Source organism: Leptopilina boulardi, unplaced genomic scaffold (assembly GCF_019393585.1).
Source record: "Leptopilina boulardi isolate dan_hultmark-lab unplaced genomic scaffold, ZJU_Lbou_2.1 LbouV2_354, whole genome shotgun sequence".
NCBI classification, from domain to species: Eukaryota; Metazoa; Arthropoda; class Insecta; order Hymenoptera; family Figitidae; genus Leptopilina; species Leptopilina boulardi.
In genome coordinates, this window is record NW_026137923.1 from 174,154 (window position 1) to 192,889 (window position 18,736).

An 18,736-nucleotide genomic window follows, 5' to 3' on the forward strand; every position below is an offset into this window, starting at 1 on the left:
ATATTTATCTCAAAAATTTTTTGTAAAATTATGTTTTTGTTCAGCAAATTTACATACGCCTTCTGTAAATATAATACTTCCAAAATAAAAGTTTAATTGGATTCTATTATTACCTATTTTGAAAATAGTAATTTTAGAAAAAGTGAAACTGTTATTTTAAAAGTATGTTCGTGTATAAATTACGCTGCAGAGAAACATAATTTCACAGAAGATTACAAGTCGAAACTAAAAAATTCAGACCAAAAAATTTTTTAACAGTGTATGTAACTATAAATACTGTTTGGTTCTTTTATGTTATTAAAAATTAAAAGGTACAAAAATTTGTTTCTTCTTTTATTATTCCTTAAATCACAAGACAAAATTAAGATAATTTTTATATTGTTAAAATTAATACTATCTGTAAGAAACAGTTTCCTTAAAAACATTTTTATTTTGTTTCAGGTAAGGGAATTGTTTTACAAAACATCCATCTTCTGTAAAATTGCCTGAGAAGAACAGTTATCACCTTCTGATTCCCTATAAGCTACAAAAAATTTGTACAAAAAAAATGAAGTATTTTACAGAAGAAACTTTTCAATTTAATAAATTGACCGCGGAAAATAAATGTATATTTCTCTTTTTACAAAAAATGGACCTATATTCTCTTCCCACTCATTATAATCATAACATTTTTGTAATATTTTTAAATTCTAAAATTTATAGTATATTAAAAAAGAAAAGCTCTTATTAATTTTAAAAGTTAAATAAATAAATAAAATGGAAAATTAAATTATGCGATTTCAAAATATTTTTTTTTAAAATAATTATATATGGCAACATTATGTTCTGTTCATAATTGCAATTTATGAAAGGGACTTTAATTTTCGTTGGCTATTTGTGGAGGCACCTTAAATTTAAACAAACATATTGAGGTTAGAATTTGCGGCAAGTATGTTCTCTCGCGTGACAAATTTATTATTTTCTGCAGGAAAAGGTTTATATAAATCTTCGTATACGTGTTCTTGTAGAATAATACAGTCGGAACCACTTTACAAGAAACGAACATTTTGTAGTAAAAACACTGTTGAAAAATTAAAGGAAAATGAATCTGAAAAAGATGATTTACAACATAACCCCACTTACACCGTTAGTGAAAAATACAAAGTTTTTCGAGATGAAGATGCTCCTATTGTTTTTGATGTAGATGAGGAAAAAAATAAAATAAATCTTGCTGATCTTGAACTTGAACAGGAGTTTGTGGATTCTTATGAAGGTTTAAATTTAACGCGTAAGTAAAATTATTTACACTATATAATACAGCACTGTAATCATTAAAAATTAACTTATTTTTAAGAATATTTTGTGACTTTCTTTAGTTAATATAAATGAATTAAATTTTTTTTTAATTATTGTGTTAATATTAACATTAATTTAGCAACAATTATATTTGTAATAATTTTTATTTGTTTTGTTTAAATGTCATCTTGTATCAGGTTAGCAAGTTGTACTAATTGTGTTGTTAATTCCTTGAAAAAGTTTTAATTATGATTTTCACTATAGTAATTTAAGTTTTAGTTTAATAATGAAGCAAATTTTAGGGGGTATCACTGGTGTTTATGAAATTGAAGATCTGCTTGAAGTCTTGAAAAAGGACAATGCAAAAGATATTTTCGTTGCTTCTGTACCACCAGAATATGCATACGTAGATTACATCGTGGTAGTAACAGGAAAAACACCAAGACACATGTTAGCTCTGGCTACATTTGTCCGAAAAGTATTCAAATTAAAAATGCACAATGGTGATAAAATTCCTAAAATTGAAGGAGAAAAATCTAAAGATTGGATAGCCTTAGATTTAGGTATAATATAAAATAATTTTATAAAGCAATAAAAACTTTACATAAAATTAAATATTATATTACATTAAAATTCTTGTTAAATATCTTCTTTTTTTTTAAAGGAAATATCGTTCTACACGTATTTTCTCAACAAGCCAGAGATGTATTCGATTTAGAAAGTTTGTGGTCAGTTGGTGCAAAATATGATGATCAAGTCAATGCTAAAGATCCACAGTCGGAAATATTTGAAAAATATGATAGTTTCCTGAAAGAACTGCAACCGGCTGATGGTTGAATTCAATTATTCTTTTTGTTTTATTAATTAAGGTAATTGATTATTAATAAAATAGTTTAGAAACAAATTTCAATTTTACTAAATAATTTCTAATTTTCTTTTTCAAATTTTCTCAATTTATTAGATTTATAAATTTAATTTGCAAAATAAAAACTCAATAATCAACAAACTTTTTTTTATAATTTTTATGCATTTTATTTTTATCTTGGCTCTAATTCTAAATTATCCCAGAATATATTCCCCTCAATATTGTGACATACTTTTTAAAACGGCTTTCAACACTAATTAATTAAGAATAATTAAATTCAGTGTTGAATGGAATTTTCAAGATGTCTACTATCTTATTTTATTTGAATTTGGCGCCGCAATGATTATGAGTCGTAAAAAAATAGTTTATTAATTAATTCAAAAAGAAATTGTTTCTATGTTAATTTATTTTAATTTTTAATAATATTTTGTGATTTATGAAGCATTAAGTGAAGTTTGTAGTGAAACACATTATAAAATATTGAAGATCGCAGAGGCAGAAAGATAGGTTATCTTTTTGATTATACTGGTATATAGTTGGTCAGTGAATATCTGTGACACGAACACACTTCTCCGTTCACTTTCATCCCCTCTCTCTCTCTCACACACACACACACTCTCATTACATTCTTTTCTTTTTTGTATTATCTTCTAATTGTTACACTTCTAGAAGAGAGAAAAGAGAATATCAGAAAGAAACTGACCGAACAGTCAGCATTCAGCAAGTCAGTGTATGTTTCATGTTTGAACGAACGAGTGCTTTATATTTTATTATGATTTTCATGTACGGTACGTGTGTTATCTCTAGCAATCATAAAGTCTAAATCTGATAAATATGTATTTTATTCTTTCAATTTTTTGACATATGAAGCGTTACCTCTTGCACAATATTTATTATGTAGATTAGATATATTAAGATAATTGTGTTAATTCTAAAAAGAAAAAGTTTCACGAGTCGATAGTTTGTTACCCAACCCGCAGTGACTAATGCTTTGTTAAATAATTTCTTTTTGTATTTATTTTTTTGAAAATTTTGAATTTATTTTGATTATTTTAAAAATAAAATTTGAAAAATTTAAAGTAGTTATTCAAAAGTAAATTCTATTTATTTTCTCATAAAGATTTATAAGAAAATTTTGACAGCTCCAAAATGCAAAGAAAATAAAAACAATAAATAATTGTGCAAGTTGTTCATTTTTTAATTTTTACATATAAACAAAGATATATCAAACTAATTAAAAATCAATTTTTCACAAGGAAGTTATTTAGAAAAAAGACACGTATGATAAGATCAAGTGATTAATATTTGAACATTAAAATCAAGAGACATTTCAATTTGTTTTGGAAAAAAAAAAAGTGATCAGAATGCAAGAATTGGAAAGACATGAAAGAAGAAAGATGATCTTGTATTACTGTTATTAGAAAGAATAAAATATATTTTGATATTCTTATTATATTGAGGAGGGAAAAGAAAGTCATAAATTTTGAAAAGATGACTGAAGAAACAGAATCAAATCATTCAGTATGCCGAGAGAAGCCAACACATTGTCTCAAGATTCCACTCAAATCAACGGAGCAGATTTATTTAACTTTTTTAATTCCAACATTGTTGAGTTGCATTCTTTATGTGTTGAATTTTTCCGCTGATTTAGTGGTGGCTATACAACATTTTCGCGAAGACAATCCAATTTGGGGATGTTGTACACTTGCAATTATATATTTACCTGCACTCGTTTATTTTATATTGACGGTATCAAGACCCGACTGGTGGATGACCGATGATGATAAAGTAACGAAAGGTGCTCTTTCATGGTTTGCACTTCAACTGTGCCATTTAATTGCTTTCCCACTCTTCGCACTATATAGGTAAAAATATTATATTTCTTTTACAAATGAATTTTTCTTAATTTATTGTGATATTAATTTTTTTTTCTACGATAAATTAAAAAAATTTATTATCTCGATAAATTTTTATACAATAATTTGTTTATAATTCTTTATTATGCAAATTTATGTAAGATTCGTTACACAATTTTTTTAAAAATTAAAAAATATTTTTTTTTTGTCTTATTTTAATTACAAAATAGGAACCTTGACCATTGTATTAAATGCTTTTACCTTCTTCTCAGAAGCCTCTCAAGAATTATTCAATAAAAATGGTTACAAAAACGTCCTTAAGCTTAAGTGAATAAATTTAACGTTATCAGCTTTTGATTCATAACTCCAATTAAGAATAAAAACTTTTCTCTTTTAAAGAGGATAATTGTTTGGAATTTTATGAATATTATTGAAATCATTATTATTAATAATAAATTAACGTTAATAATGCTGTGAATTCCCAATAATAATTAAAATAATTAAAAATCATTAAAATTTGCTATATTTATTGATATTATAATAATGATGGAAAATTCTTAATGACTTCAATTCCTAAAAATAGTTGCATTTATATTTAAATAAAAAGTAATTAATAATAATTAGGATTTACAATTATTAAAATTTTCAAAAATTTGTTTTCCTGTTTAAAAAAACTTGTTAGTTCTTCCTACTTTAATCGATCTCTCGTTATCTTTTACTCATTGTTATCAGTTTCACTTATAATTTCAATTGACACACGTCTTTCTCAGTGAGTCACTTACATTAACAACTAAATTGATGTGAAAATTTATTTAATTTTTTCTACTTTATTGAGTATAGGTTTTAAATATCCTCCTCATGATGGAGATCTAGAAATTATTACCGGTTTCTTGAAAATTATTTATTAATATATTCTATTAGTAAATATAATTAATTTAATATATATTATTTATTTAGAAAATAAATTTAAATTTATTTAATATATTTATATTAATAAAAAAAAATTTTAATGTAATTCTACTTATTTATCGTATTCTTTCTAGATATGCCGGACTAATAGTTTTAATCGTCGATGCCATCATGCTTTCTGGAATTGAAAGAAAAAAAACTTTAAATTTGGCAGCTGCACCAGCTGCCATGGAACTGTATTTTTTTCTTCAAGCCTGGTTCCAAGCTGCACCGCAAGCAGTTCTTCAAACACATTTACTCTTCAGAGAAAGAACAGTTGAAAGATCTCAGCAATCTGGTACCTATTTGCTCTCATCTATAAATAACTTAATTTATTTCAAAAAAATAAAAATTCTCCAAACAATTTTAAATTATATTATAATTTTCTAAATATTTCAAATGATTCCAATCATTTTTTAAATTTCTACCATTTTTTCAAATTAAAAAACTACGAAAATGAAAAAGTATTTATGGTTTTGAAATCGTTATGAGTTTTTACTAACTAAAATGAAGCTCTTACATTTACAGAGGCAGTTCAGATTCTTTGTATCATCGTCTCCATTGGAATAATGGCTATGAAAACAATGTCATTCCAGAGGTACGAGAGTCAACGTGTAAACGGCAGAAAATTACCTTGGGCATTGTGGTTGAAAAAATATAGAATACAAGTGCGTAATTTCATGATAAAAATGTTTTTTTTTTTTTTTTTTTTTTTTATATTTTTGACTAGGTATTTAAAATAAAATTAAAAGTACTATATCATTAATATTTATTACATATTTTTAAAATTTGTTTTTTAGGAATTAAATAGTTTTGAGGAAAAAGCTCCATTACATGCAGCATCGCCTTCTTTAACCAAAGAATCAAATCCTTCTCTCGCTGACAATTCACAGCAATCAAACGATGAGAATTCAAATAGTAGACGTTCAGAATCGCGTGTCGTGTTGGAACGACAGATTTCAACGACCCCACCGCTTCCGCCAAAAAACGCTCCCTTAATTCCACCTCCAACACCATTACGAAGAATTACATCGTTCACGCCAATTCCAGTGCCCGATATGCCAGCACCACCAAGACCAGATTCAATTATTAATAATGAATCGTCAATGACAACAAGATCACCACAAGAATTAAATGAAAAACCATCCGAGCGACTTTCAACATTAATTATACCAAAACGAATACAATCGACCAAAGGACTTGATGAGGATGATGCTATTGGAAAATTTGTCTCCTTTCTCTGGTGGTTTCTCTTTATATTGCCACGCGTCATTTCTATAGCAATATTTTTCGAATCATTTCCATTCTATTTATTGGGCATTTTGACTGTTCACTATGCATTAATGCTTACTTATTTATTTTATTATGCAAAATATCAAGATGCCACGACTATTTTCGTTAATTTGTGGCTGGGATTAGTTTATATTTTCAGTATGATTGAATATAGAATTAAATTTAAATACGCTGACAAATGGATAGCTTCGTATTGCACATTTGTCATGTTACAAAATATTGCCTTGACAATTATTTGGTTCTATTATGGTGAATGGACAGGATTTTGGTATACGTACGCGTTTGGTATAACATTTATTAGTATGGGTCTTTGTATTTCGTCGTCGGCCATTTATTACACGTTATTTAAACCCGGAAAACGAAGAGTGTACGCTAGTTAAATTAACAAAAAAAAAAAAAAAAAAAAGAGGAAGAAAAATGTACATCGAACAAAAATATATTCTAAAATTTAGAATATATACTTGGCACCTTTTTTTAATGTTTCAATACCATTTATATTCTTAAAATATTGAAAAAAAATGGTTACATGGTTGTCAAGTATATATTTTTAATTTCAGAATATTTTTTTCCGTGTATATTTTATGAGTCATGAATATTTTCAAAAAATTCATAGTCAAATTTCTATTTAATCAAAATTTATGTCGAATTTGTATTTAACGAACATTTCTATTTTCATTGAATTTTTATTTAGTGAAAATTTCTATTTAGCAAAATAGACATTTTTCTCTTTATAATAGAATAAGGAAAAATCGGAATAGAAACATTCGTTTAAAAAGAATTCAATCTAATGAAAATTCTACCTTATTAAAAAAAAAACGGATAAACAGAAATTCGTCTTTATAAATTTTGAGTCACTGAAAATTTTATATAATGAATTCTTGAATATTCATGCGCTTCGTGGTTTGTGTGTAATTTTTTATACTGTCCGCGTAAGGACACTAATCGACTGAATGGAATAAGTGTTTATTATGTATTTAACTCGCAATATTGAGGCTGAATTAACGATGCAAAACAGCCAAAAAAAATCAAAGGTTAAAATTTTGTTTTTCTTTATAAATATCTATATAAATATTTAAATCAAATCTATTGGTGAAAATAACAAATTAGAAAGAAAAAAGCAAAAAAAAAAAAAATTAACGAAATTGTTCGTTGTGAAATAAAATATATTTTTTTTTAATTTAAAAAATTGTAATTTAAAATTTAATTAAAATTGAAATAAGCAAAATATTGTTAATTTGAAAAAGAAAACTCATAAATTTCGATCATGTGAAATTGAAAATAAATCCTAAATTTTTTATTTAGGAATTTCAACAAGTCTGAATAATAATTAATATAAGTTTTCTGTCATTTAGTCTTTAAACAGGTGTCAAACACATTACTCGCTTATTTATTAATCATTATCTGTTTATAGTAAAATCTATTCTTTATTCTATAATATACAATAGAAAATGAACTACCTTTACAAATGGCAATTTCCGATAACTTATTATACTATTAACAATGACTCCATTTGAACTTGTATCTCATAGCGTGTTATCATTTTTTTTTTTTCTTTTAAAAATACGTATTTATACATCACATACTTTTCGAAATCGTCTTTCGTATCTTGTACTTATAGTGTAAAAGTGTTTACAGTCATTAATCGTTAGAATAATCGGGTAAGTAATATTTACAAGTTAAAAGACCTTTATGCTCTTTACAATATTGAATATCGTATTATACGAACTTATTAATTTATCTACGTAATTACCGCAATTTTTCAATGTGTGTTTCATATTTGAAATCAATGACTTTATATGTACTGAAAAAAAAGTTTTTGATTAGATGTTTAAGCAACATTGGAAGTCATATTAAGAAGCTCACGTAGTTTATAAACATTTCAAAAATTAATTTTTTTCATTAATGAATCGAGTTTTTTCAAGAATTTTGTCAATAATAGTTTTTTTTTTCTAGAAAATATTTAAAAAAAACACCAAATACTAGAAATGTATTTTAAATACATTTAAGCTTCTATATAAAAATTTTGGTGCCTATTCCATATTGGCGACATTTTTTTTTTTACAATAGAAATTCTTCATAGAATAAAATTTAATAATTCATATAATGTTTTAATACAAAAAAAATTTTTCATAACAATAGAAAATAATTGTTTATAAAGAAATGTCATTGAACTTTCAAAGTTCGTTGTAAATAAATTTCGTATAAAGACAAGAGTTATAATATGTAAAACTTGAAACTTCTTATTAAACCTTACCTCAAAATTATATTCACCAAACACACTTCTCTCAAAATTACAAGCACTATTTATTGTAATAAAAAAAAAAACAAAAAAAATGGATAAAAAAGTCGCAATTATTTTGAGCAATGGACTTATTAACTTTTTACTACTCTATATAGTACTGAATTGCAGTTAATAATTTTTCTTCCTTAAATAAACTCAATTTTTTAATAAGTAATTCATAACATTATGAAATTTACGTGAGAATGTATAACTAAATAAATGCAAATTTTTCTGTTTTATTGCCGTTACTTTCAGTAACTTAACTTTTTCTTTTAAGTTCCTGTGTTTTCATTTCAGTTTGTCTTCAATTTCACTCTTCAGAATAATAATGATTATATATAGATTCTTTTTTTTCTGTACATTATCGCCAAAGACAATAAATTTCTTCTCAAACGTGTATATTTGAATCTCGATGCAAATTACCAAGTTGCGCTTCAAATAAAATATCATTTAAAAGTTTTTCGGCAATTATTCTTTGGTCGAGTCGCATATTTCGCAATTTTGCTGCCACATTCCTACCGATTGCATCAAATTCATCTTCAATCATAAGTGAATTATTGTGAGAAACTTTCATTACTTCACTGGACTCAGGTTCCTCGGATTTTCGTCTACGAACAATTGACGGTTCCGTCCATTCAGGAGTTTGTTCAAAATTCGGTGTCTCTTCATTCACTTGCTGACAATCTTCCTGCAATTAAAATTTTTTTTTTTTTTTTTTTTCATTATTAATATTTACAAATCATGTTTATATTTATATAAAATTATTATTTTTCCCTTTTTTTAGTACAAAAATTTAAATACTTTCATATTTTAATTTTTTAAATATATTTAATTGAAAATTTATAATATACCATTTTATAGTATTTTCGATATCCTCGTTTCGCCCTGACAATCTCTGGACATCGTTCTGCTGATAAATCAATATATATTACCGCTGGTCTTCTTTGATTCGATTTACATTTGATTTTATCAACCATAAATGGATGAACTCTCTGAAATAGGAAACAAAATTTTTTTATTTAAAAACACTAAATTCAAAGTTGAGAGTAAAATATAAAACTCATTAATTTGTAAACAATGAAAAAAGTAATCACAATTTCGAAACAATACACACTTTTTGAACATAATTGTATTTATATTACTTAGAGATTAAAGCATTCCTTTCAATATACTAGATAACGTTTGAAAATCTATAAAAAGATATTAAGATAATACAATGGATTCTCAAATGTAAATAACGAGCTCATTAAACGTTTAATGAAAATTTTAATATTATTAAGAGAAATTAAATATAACTAATTTGTGACTATAATAATTAATAGTATAAAGTTTTAAAAAACAATTGAAAATTTACATTTTAACATGAATTTACTTACTTTTATGTGACTAAGAAAATTGCCAGTCGACTTGAGGTTTCCATTTAAGAGTTTTTGACATTGTAAACATCGAACTGTAACATTAGTGTCTTCCAATCTAATAACAGAGAAGAATTCACCATCTAATATTGCAGGAAGTCGAACCGGGGTAAGTGTCATGTGTTGTTGAGCATTTTGTACCAATGGAGATTGATTTTGTATATGTTGTGATTGTTGAGGAGGTAATGTTCCAGCTTCATGATTTTCTTCATTTTCAATTTGTCCCTGTTGAGAGGTAGTATTTACTGTTTGGGCTATTTCTTGTTGTTGATTTGTTTCAATCATACAAGAATCAAAACTCTCAATTTTAGTATCGTATCTCTGCTGGGAATAATTGTCCATTATGTATATTCTAAAAATTTGTTTTTATAATCTCTTGATTGTGTAAAAAAAATTGATAACAGCATAAACGCACTATTCTCACAGTACAATCAACATTCATTGCATCTCACAAATTTATTACTTCTCATGAAATTTTCAACGAAAAAACAACATAAAACATGACTCTGTTTATCTTTACCCCTTTCCCAGCAGCAGTTCCAAAAAGATAAGCTGTCAGATAAGAAGACTTTGCCGCTTGTCTAGATCAGATAGAAGATGATCTCCGATTGGGTAATTGACAAATATATGTAATTTTCCGAGGGAATTCAGTGGTAAATTTAACAAATTGTTCAAATTAAATTTCACTATATAGTTTATTATTGAAATAATTTGTTTTTATTCCAGGCAATGACGTATCTCGTTCTTTTAACCTTTCATTCAAATATTTTTCTTTTTTTTTTTTGTCTCCATCAAATGTAAAAGACAATTAACAATTTATTTTGATTACAATTCAGCCTGAGTTTTCGAAAATATTTTGTTTATCAATTTTTACATCAATAAAAAGAAATATAAATCCACTTTATACAAGCAGAAATTTAAAAGAAGAAAAATGAAATGTAACATTAATTTAAATTTTATATTTTAAACAACTTAAACACTTTTTAATAATTAAAATTCTTTGTTAAATACTTAAATGTTATTTTTTTTAAGAAAATGAATTCTTTATGAATATAAACTCTGACTTAAGAGAGTAATGTTAATCCACAGGTTGCCTCGGATTCTCTTCAACCATTCAAAATGCACAGAATACTACAGTACGTTTTTCTATTGGTGGATAAAATGTATACAAATATAAAAACGCGCCTTATTTTTTAAAAACCACAATTTATTTTTCAATATAAGAGGTGCTTATCTTATAAATTTATTCGTTCCTTGGCCATATTCAGATTGTAGAATGGAAAATGCTTAAAACTGTGTGGTGTGATGTCCGATTATAATATATATTAAGAGAATATTTTTGGAAAACTACAAGGAGAATAATCTATAATGAATCTTTTAGTATATACGAAGCCATTAATAGCCCCACATTTGGGTGCTATGAGACGTACGTATTTTTTTTTTGTTAAACTAATTACTATACTAATATCTATCTTTCATCACCCTTCCTGTATATAATAACTTATTTCTTATCTATACATACATGTGTTCTCAATTCTACTAGTCAATGTGTTTATATAACAATAAAAATATTTCTGACATTAAATAATAATTATACATAATCATTGATGCTAAATTTTTATCAACTAATAACAAAAAACTGAATTTTCATCTATCATTATATTATAAACAATGTCTAACTTCATAGAGAGGTGAAGGTTAGGTTTTAACATTTACATTATTACGACTTAAAATTTTTCCTACTTTTAAATTCAAAACAAAATTGATTTTAACACTTTATGATCGCATAAGTAATTTTAGAAATGTGAAAATAAAAAAAAATGTTTAATTAAAAGTTTATTTTCAATATTAATTATTATTGAATAATTCTATTTAGGATGCTGCTGTCAGAGAGCTTGGTTCAGTGAAAATCGAATGCTTGGTACTTTTGATTTGTTTCACACAGAAAATAAGGATATACGAGTCATTTCAACGCCAACGTCTCAAATTTTCTTAGGAACATTGACAAATGTAAAATACCATCCAATAAGAAATTTTCACACTTCAATAACATGGAGAGGACAAGAACCATCTTCGAAGGTGGAAGAAACTGTCAAAAATATCAAAGAGAAAAAAGAGGAAATGGAAAAAGAGAAATTAATTTCCGCTGCCTCATCCAAAGATGTAGTTCAATCAGCAGAAAAAAGTGTTGATCAAACACCAATTTTAAGGAAACTATATATAAAGGGAAAGGCAGGATTACTACACTACTATCATGGATTTCGATTATTATTTTTAGACATGAAAGTATCGGCAAAATTAATTTGGAGAGTATTAAACGGAAAGGAATTAAGTCGACGAGAACATAGACTGGTATATTGTTTATTTTTATTATAAATAAAATTAATTAAAAAAAAAAAATATATATATATTATTTAAAATAAAAATACTTTTTTTTCAGCTCGTGAAAACAACTGGAGATGTGTTTAGGTTGATACCGTTCTCAGTTTTTATTATTGTACCATTTTTGGAAATTCTCTTACCAATAGCTATAAAATTATTCCCCGATTTATTGCCATCTACTTTTCAAACTGCTTCCGAGAAAGAAGATAAACTGAAGAAAGCATTGAAAGTACGTAAAATCTTTGTTGAAATTAATTACTGATTAAATAATATTTAATAATTAATTAATAATATTTATTTTGTAATGCAATTAAAAACAACATTTTTTGCGTCTTAAAATCGACCCGAGATTTTATATTTGTTATTATTATTAGTTAATTAGTTGTTGTACTATTAATTTAGTTATAAATTAATAATTAGATATTATTAATGGTTAGTATACTCTGTTATAGGTAAAAATAGAAATGGCCAAGTTTTTACAAAAAACTCTCGATGAAATGTCTGTACAATCTTCAGATCATTATTCCGAGAAAGCAAAAGAATTTTCTGATTTCTTTTATAAGGTTCGATCCACTGGATCTGTTGCCTCAAATGAAGAAATCATTAAATTCAGCAAAGTATTCGAAGATGAAATTACTTTAGATTCACTTTCTCGACAGCAATTAATTGCCCTTTGTCGAGTGTTAGACGTACAAACACTTGGCACAACGAACTTTTTAAGATTTCTCCTTAGAATGCGATTAAGAAGTCTCTCCGCCGATGACAGAGTGAGTTTATTTAAAATTAATTTCTCTTACAGAAACATTTTTAATAAATTTTAAAAATTACAAAATCAAAAAAAAAAAAAAACTATAATTACTAAATTATTGTGTGAAATTGAAAATTTTCAGTTAATTGAGAAAGAAGGAGTGGCAAGTTTAACGAGAGCTGAATTGCAACAAGCTTGTCGTGCTCGTGGTATGCGTGCCTATGGAATGCCAGAAAATAAATTACGAGAGCAAATGTCACAATGGCTTGATTTGAGTTTAGTGAAAAAAGTGCCACCTTCATTGTTGTTACTTTCGCGTGCTCTTATGGTTCCTGAAGCAACGCCAATGTCCGATAAATTGAAAGCAACTATTTCTGCACTTCCCGATGATGTGGTGGCACGTACTAAAGGCGCAATTGGCGAAAAAGAGGGTAAACTCGATCATCAAACTAATATAGAAATCATTAAAATTGAAGAAAAACGAATTGAAGAAGAAAGACAGGAGCAAAAGGAGAAAGAAGAAAAGGAAAGTGTACCACAACACACTGTTCTTGGATCGAACATTAAAACTGATGAAATCACAAAAACTGATATCAATGTTATTGAACAGGCACTCGATTCAATTGGAAAGGTATTTTCTGAAATTTTTTATTAACTAATTAATGAAATAAATAATAATAATGTTTCTTTTAATTTTGTAGCAAGATAAAAAGATGATTGTGGAGAAAGAAGAGCTCAAGGAGCTTAAAGAAGAAATGGCTGAATATCAAGAGGATATTCAGGAACTTTACAAAATGAAGGCCGAGTCCAAGGGACAAGCGGAAATTGAAGACATCAAAGTGTCTAAAGGTGCTAAACGACTTTTCAATAAAGTGAATAAAATGATTAGCAAAATGGATGCTGTTCTCACAGAACTCGAAGAGAATGAAAAGAAAGTGAAAGAAAAAGTTGAAACACTCGCGCCAGAGGATAAATCTCATTCGAAAGCAGCTGAAGAATTGGTGAAAATTGACGAACTTATTGCTGCCATTAAACAAATTCAAAATGTACCCGATGAACATCGATTGAAGAGAATAGCTGAAATTTTGGGTAAAATTGATGATGACAGGGACGGTGCAATTAAAATCGAAGATGTCTTAAAGGTATCGTATATTTAATTTACAATTTTTTTTTTATATATATTATTTCTCTATTTTGAAATTTTATTGATATAGGTTGTGGAATTGATCGGTCAAGAAGACATCAAATTAAGTAAGCATCAAGTCAATGAATTGATCGATTTAATGGAAAAGGAAGAAGTATTGGAAGTTGAGGATCAAATTGAGAAAGCATTAAAGAAAGAAGGTAAAGAAGCAACATCGGAAGAAAGTATTAAAAGCACTTCGAAATCAACAGTTCCCGCTACGCCTGTCACAGTTGAAAAGAAATTAGGTAAAGAAGAATTAAATGATGATGTTAATTCAACAAACAAGGAAAATGAGAAGAAAGTTCAAAAGAAGCCAATTGGTCCAAATGTTCCTCCTACATCAAAAAAAGCTGAGGGTACGAAACAACTGTGATTCTAAATACAACAATAATATTTAAAAATTTTATTTTAAATTGACGAAAAAATATCGTCGACGAAGAAGAAAAAAAAAAAAATTAATTTAATATCCTTGAGACCCACGATGAAAATTTCTTTGCAATGAATTTAAGTGGTTGATTGGTCAACAATATGAAATAATTTAGGACAAATTTTTGCATCTACAGAAAACTTCATTTTACAATGAGATGTCGTTTTTTTTTTAAAAAAAAAAGGTTTGTGATGCATTTAACAGTATCAAAAATAATATCTTGCTTTCCCATTGATGATGTATGTGTGCTGGACACAAATACACATGCTCTTTTTTTAAAACAAAAAAAAATAATACATATTATTCGAATCTTTAATACTTGGTGATGAGGTATTCTAATTTTGTTTCATAGAATCCAGAGAAATTATCATTCTGTCCAACGAAAAAATTCATAATTTCTCTCGGTATATGCATAATTTTATCTTTATTGCCAATACGAATTTATATTTTTAAAAAAGAGTGGAATATACGTGTGGTTTTTTCATATGCAAATAAATAATTGAGAAATTTAGTACAATTATACTAGATTCTTCATATTTATCTACAGAAAGTAAAGTTAAACCATTAATATGTGTATGTACTGCTATTGTATAAAAAAAAGGGTAACAGAAAATTATCATTGATAACTATTTAATTTCCAAATATTACACTGTATATTACTATTGAATGTCACATTGAGAACTGCCGCAACGTATTTATCACAAAAAATTTAGTTTTAAATAATCTATATAAATTATATGTCTACGCTTTCTTTAAATTAACAAAAATGTAGCAATTTTTTTACAATCATTTTATTCTTTACACGAATTAACATTTTTTTAAAAAAATTTATGTTTAGTTTTTAATTTTTATATAAATCTTAAAAGTTGAAATTTAAAATTATTTCACAGTGAAATTAGAAAAAAAAAATTTTGCTCAAGTTATTTTCATTTAAATCAAAATTTTTTTTTTTATAAAAAAAATTAAATTTCAAAACTTTTGGAAATTAAAAAATTTATTGAAAATAAAATTAATGTATAAATAAGCGCAAATATAATATAAAATTAAAAGTAAATGTAAAAAAATTGTAATTAAAAATTTTTTTTTTTTTTGTTTCAATTTAATAAATAAAGTCTTTGAAATATTACAATTTTTTTCAATTGATTGAAAAATGTTGTAATAGAAAGAAAAAAGGATTTATAATAAAATATTAAAAATTGTAAAGTTTGGGAAAAAAATTTTGTTATCCTTTTTTTATTGAGTACCAAAGTAGTTTAAATAGTGTAGGTTAAATAAAAATAATTTTAAAAAATTCTAAGGGCTTGTGGTCAATTTTTTTTGTCAAAAACTTTTATATATATATATATATATATATATATATTTAATGATGTAGTTAAAAATGAGCGAATAATAAAGTAATTGAAACAAATGATTTATTTAAACATTTAATATCACAATTGACTAAATTATTTATATTATATTTGTATATAATAATATACAATACTTTTACAATGTAATTTTTTTTCTCTTATATATTAAATATATATTCTAAATCTTATAAATTAATATTATATTAAATGTAGATAATTTACAAAATATTTTTCAACTGAAAAATTTTGGATCTATTACTTTTGCTAATTTTTGCTGTATTGTTTGGAATAATTGACTACAATATTCACATCGTTCATTTTTCAACAATAACATCGAACATTGCGTATGTCGCCATGTTTGTAAACAATCTTTCATTACAGGTAACTCTTGAAGAAGAAACGATTCCATATTATTCAACCCTTTACACGTATGAAGATGTTGAAAATTCAATAAAATTGTTGGTAATTTTTTCAAATCATCTAAAATTCTTGGTAATTTTAATTTCTTATTATCTAAAGTTACATTACGAGCTTTAAACAATAATTGTCTTTTTATATCAATTAATAGGCATTTTTCTATAACTGGACAAATAATATTATCCTTGGTAGTTATTGCAATAAATGATAAACAAAATCGATAAACTTCATTGACAGGTAATTCGGTAATACTCCAGGAAGTAGGTAATTTTACAGAATGTAAATTATTTATTGTAGATTCTTCTTTTACATTCAAATCACCTGAAAAGAGTTCATTTTTTAGTTTTCTTTGTAAAATTATTCAAATTTGATTCATAATCGAATATAATAATTATAAAAATTAATTAAAGTTGAAAATGAAATTCATTTCAATTTTAAAAACATTGAATATTTTATAATATACTTACTTTCTGAAATGATTGTTGACACTTTAAAAGGTAAATATGCAATTGATTTATCATTTGAATTTGAATTTGAACTTTGCGAGGACTCTAATCCATCTGATAGAAAAGAATCATCCAATTCTGTTTTAACAACAATCAACGATTGTGAAGAAAAATCTGATTTTTCATCATCATTAGTTAAAAATTCCTCATCCTTCAAATCGGTTTTCTCACTTTTTACATCTTCGGACTCATCAAATGTATCTTCCAATGGATCAATTATAGGGAATGGTAAATCCATATACTATAAAAGAAAATAAAAATTTAATTTATTTTTAAATTCGAATCTCTTTTTTCAAAAATTTTAAAACATTCAAAATAGTTTAACAGATGAAATAAAAATTTTGAAACGAGAATATTTAAAAAAAAATTTATATTTGTAAATTATATAAATTATTAAAAAATTCTTACCTCAATTTCAAAACAATTTTTCACTGAATTATCATTCTTAATTGCACCGTCTCGACATAATAAAAAATTTCTTTGCGACGCAAAATCCGAATGTCGTTTTATAAAATAAAGAAACCAATCTGGTCCCGCTTGTTTATTATTCTCCCAACTGGGGGGAATTTTTTTTGATTTTGTTATAGCAAATTCATAGGCAAATTGTCTAATTTTTTTTTGTGATAAATCACAAGGAGCATTATATGATTTCACTAAGGAATCTATCATTATTTTTTCTTCTCCATCAGTAAAAATTTGAGATTTTTTTTTATAACCACAAATATAGCCATCTGTACCCACTCCATTTATTAATTCATTGATATTAGGTCTTGAACAAAATCTTAAAAGTGATCGATAATTTAAACCATGTTCTTTTGCAACACTTCTCGCTGTTTTACGATCTTTTTTAATCAATTTGGCACATTTTAACATAACCATTGGATCAGCAAAAGCTCGATTAGTTTTTCTCACATATTTTCGTGGCATTTCTAGAAAAAAAAAAGAAATAATAAATTTATTCTATATTATTTTATTTTTGTATATTTATATTTATTATGTATACATATAGGTTATGATTTATTAAAATTTGTTTAATTTAAATTAAATTATACTTTATGAAAAAAATACATAGTATTTGAACAATTTACATTATTGTGAATTACACTTTTAAAAATCATATACTTTTTTTAATTGTGTACAATTGATACAATTATACCATTACAATAAATTAAAGCCATATGGTCTTAATATTATATATATTAAGTATATATAAATTATTATTTTGCAGATAGTTATTTAACATTATATAATACAAAAAAATGTGTTAAAGTTAATTTTATATAAATTATGTTATATATTGTATAGGGTATATATATATACTTAATGGAAAGTTAGATGCAATTTTCAATGATGTTTCTATTAATATGTTGACATTCTTTCTGAATCTTGTGAATTATTCATAATTTCATGGCTCAATTTTTATTTAGTTTATAAATATTCTTCTTTTTTCTTGTTGATATACTACTATTTGTAATAATTTTTAGAAACAAACAAAAATAACAATGAAATTTTCTTGCTGACATGAAAAAACACACTGGAAAAAAATTTTTTCTGTATACACTTTTTTTACCACTCTGAATACAGTACCAAATAATTACCCACTACGAAAGTAACGTTCAGTCGGTTCAGTAGCGTTATTACGCATGTCAAAAATGGAGGGAATGTCAACAATGTCAACAATCATTGTTTTTGTTAGAAAAAAATTTGTTTTTAATGTTGAAAATTTTATTTACAATCTAAGAATATTATACTTATGTTATGTGGGAATGATTTCCTTATTAATAATGT

At 25.6% G+C, this 18,736-nt stretch overlaps 5 protein-coding genes across 10 annotated transcripts; 3 read left to right on the plus strand and 2 right to left on the minus strand.

The window, feature by feature from the left end:
* Positions 1–834: 834 nt before the first annotated feature.
* On the plus strand, positions 835–2,281 carry LOC127286421 (uncharacterized). Its single transcript, XM_051312845.1, has 3 exons — positions 835–1,267; positions 1,578–1,838; positions 1,940–2,281. The coding sequence occupies exons 1-3, from the start codon at positions 931–933 to the stop codon at positions 2,110–2,112; spliced, it is 771 nt and encodes a 256-aa protein (XP_051168802.1). The 5' UTR covers positions 835–930; the 3' UTR covers positions 2,113–2,281.
* A 182-nt stretch (positions 2,282–2,463) lies between these two features.
* Positions 2,464–7,584, plus strand: LOC127286419 (uncharacterized). Of its 6 annotated transcripts, none has more exons than XM_051312837.1 (5): positions 2,464–2,976; positions 3,397–4,005; positions 5,040–5,242; positions 5,458–5,612; positions 5,745–7,584. In XM_051312837.1, the coding sequence occupies exons 2-5, from the start codon at positions 3,632–3,634 to the stop codon at positions 6,615–6,617; spliced, it is 1,605 nt and encodes a 534-aa protein (XP_051168794.1). In that variant the 5' UTR covers positions 2,464–2,976; positions 3,397–3,631; the 3' UTR covers positions 6,618–7,584. The 6 variants fall into 6 exon arrangements, with proteins under 6 accessions (XP_051168794.1, XP_051168798.1, XP_051168799.1 ...); XM_051312841.1 differs by having other exon boundaries at positions 3,401–4,005; XM_051312842.1 differs by having other exon boundaries at positions 2,464–2,928; positions 3,361–4,005.
* A 50-nt stretch (positions 7,585–7,634) lies between these two features.
* Positions 7,635–10,938, minus strand: LOC127286420 (uncharacterized). The gene is made up of 3 exons (XM_051312844.1): positions 9,895–10,938; positions 9,370–9,510; positions 7,635–9,206 (listed from the first exon to the last, which is right to left on the minus strand). Exons 1-3 carry the CDS (start codon positions 10,273–10,275, stop codon positions 8,907–8,909), a joined length of 822 nt encoding a protein of 273 aa, XP_051168801.1. The 5' UTR covers positions 10,276–10,938; the 3' UTR covers positions 7,635–8,906.
* On the plus strand, positions 9,905–14,846 carry LOC127286418 (mitochondrial proton/calcium exchanger protein). The gene is made up of 8 exons (XM_051312836.1): positions 9,905–10,042; positions 11,023–11,359; positions 11,810–12,285; positions 12,374–12,544; positions 12,768–13,082; positions 13,206–13,694; positions 13,765–14,205; positions 14,278–14,846. Exons 2-8 carry the CDS (start codon positions 11,302–11,304, stop codon positions 14,620–14,622), a joined length of 2,295 nt encoding a protein of 764 aa, XP_051168793.1. The 5' UTR covers positions 9,905–10,042; positions 11,023–11,301; the 3' UTR covers positions 14,623–14,846.
* Positions 14,847–16,071: 1,225 nt separating this feature from the next.
* LOC127286424 (uncharacterized) lies at positions 16,072–18,545 on the minus strand. Its single transcript, XM_051312848.1, has 4 exons — positions 18,269–18,545; positions 17,357–17,877; positions 16,910–17,189; positions 16,072–16,763 (listed from the first exon to the last, which is right to left on the minus strand). Exons 2-4 carry the CDS (start codon positions 17,873–17,875, stop codon positions 16,258–16,260), a joined length of 1,305 nt encoding a protein of 434 aa, XP_051168805.1. The 5' UTR covers positions 17,876–17,877; positions 18,269–18,545; the 3' UTR covers positions 16,072–16,257.
* Between the last annotated feature and the right edge of the window lie 191 nt (positions 18,546–18,736).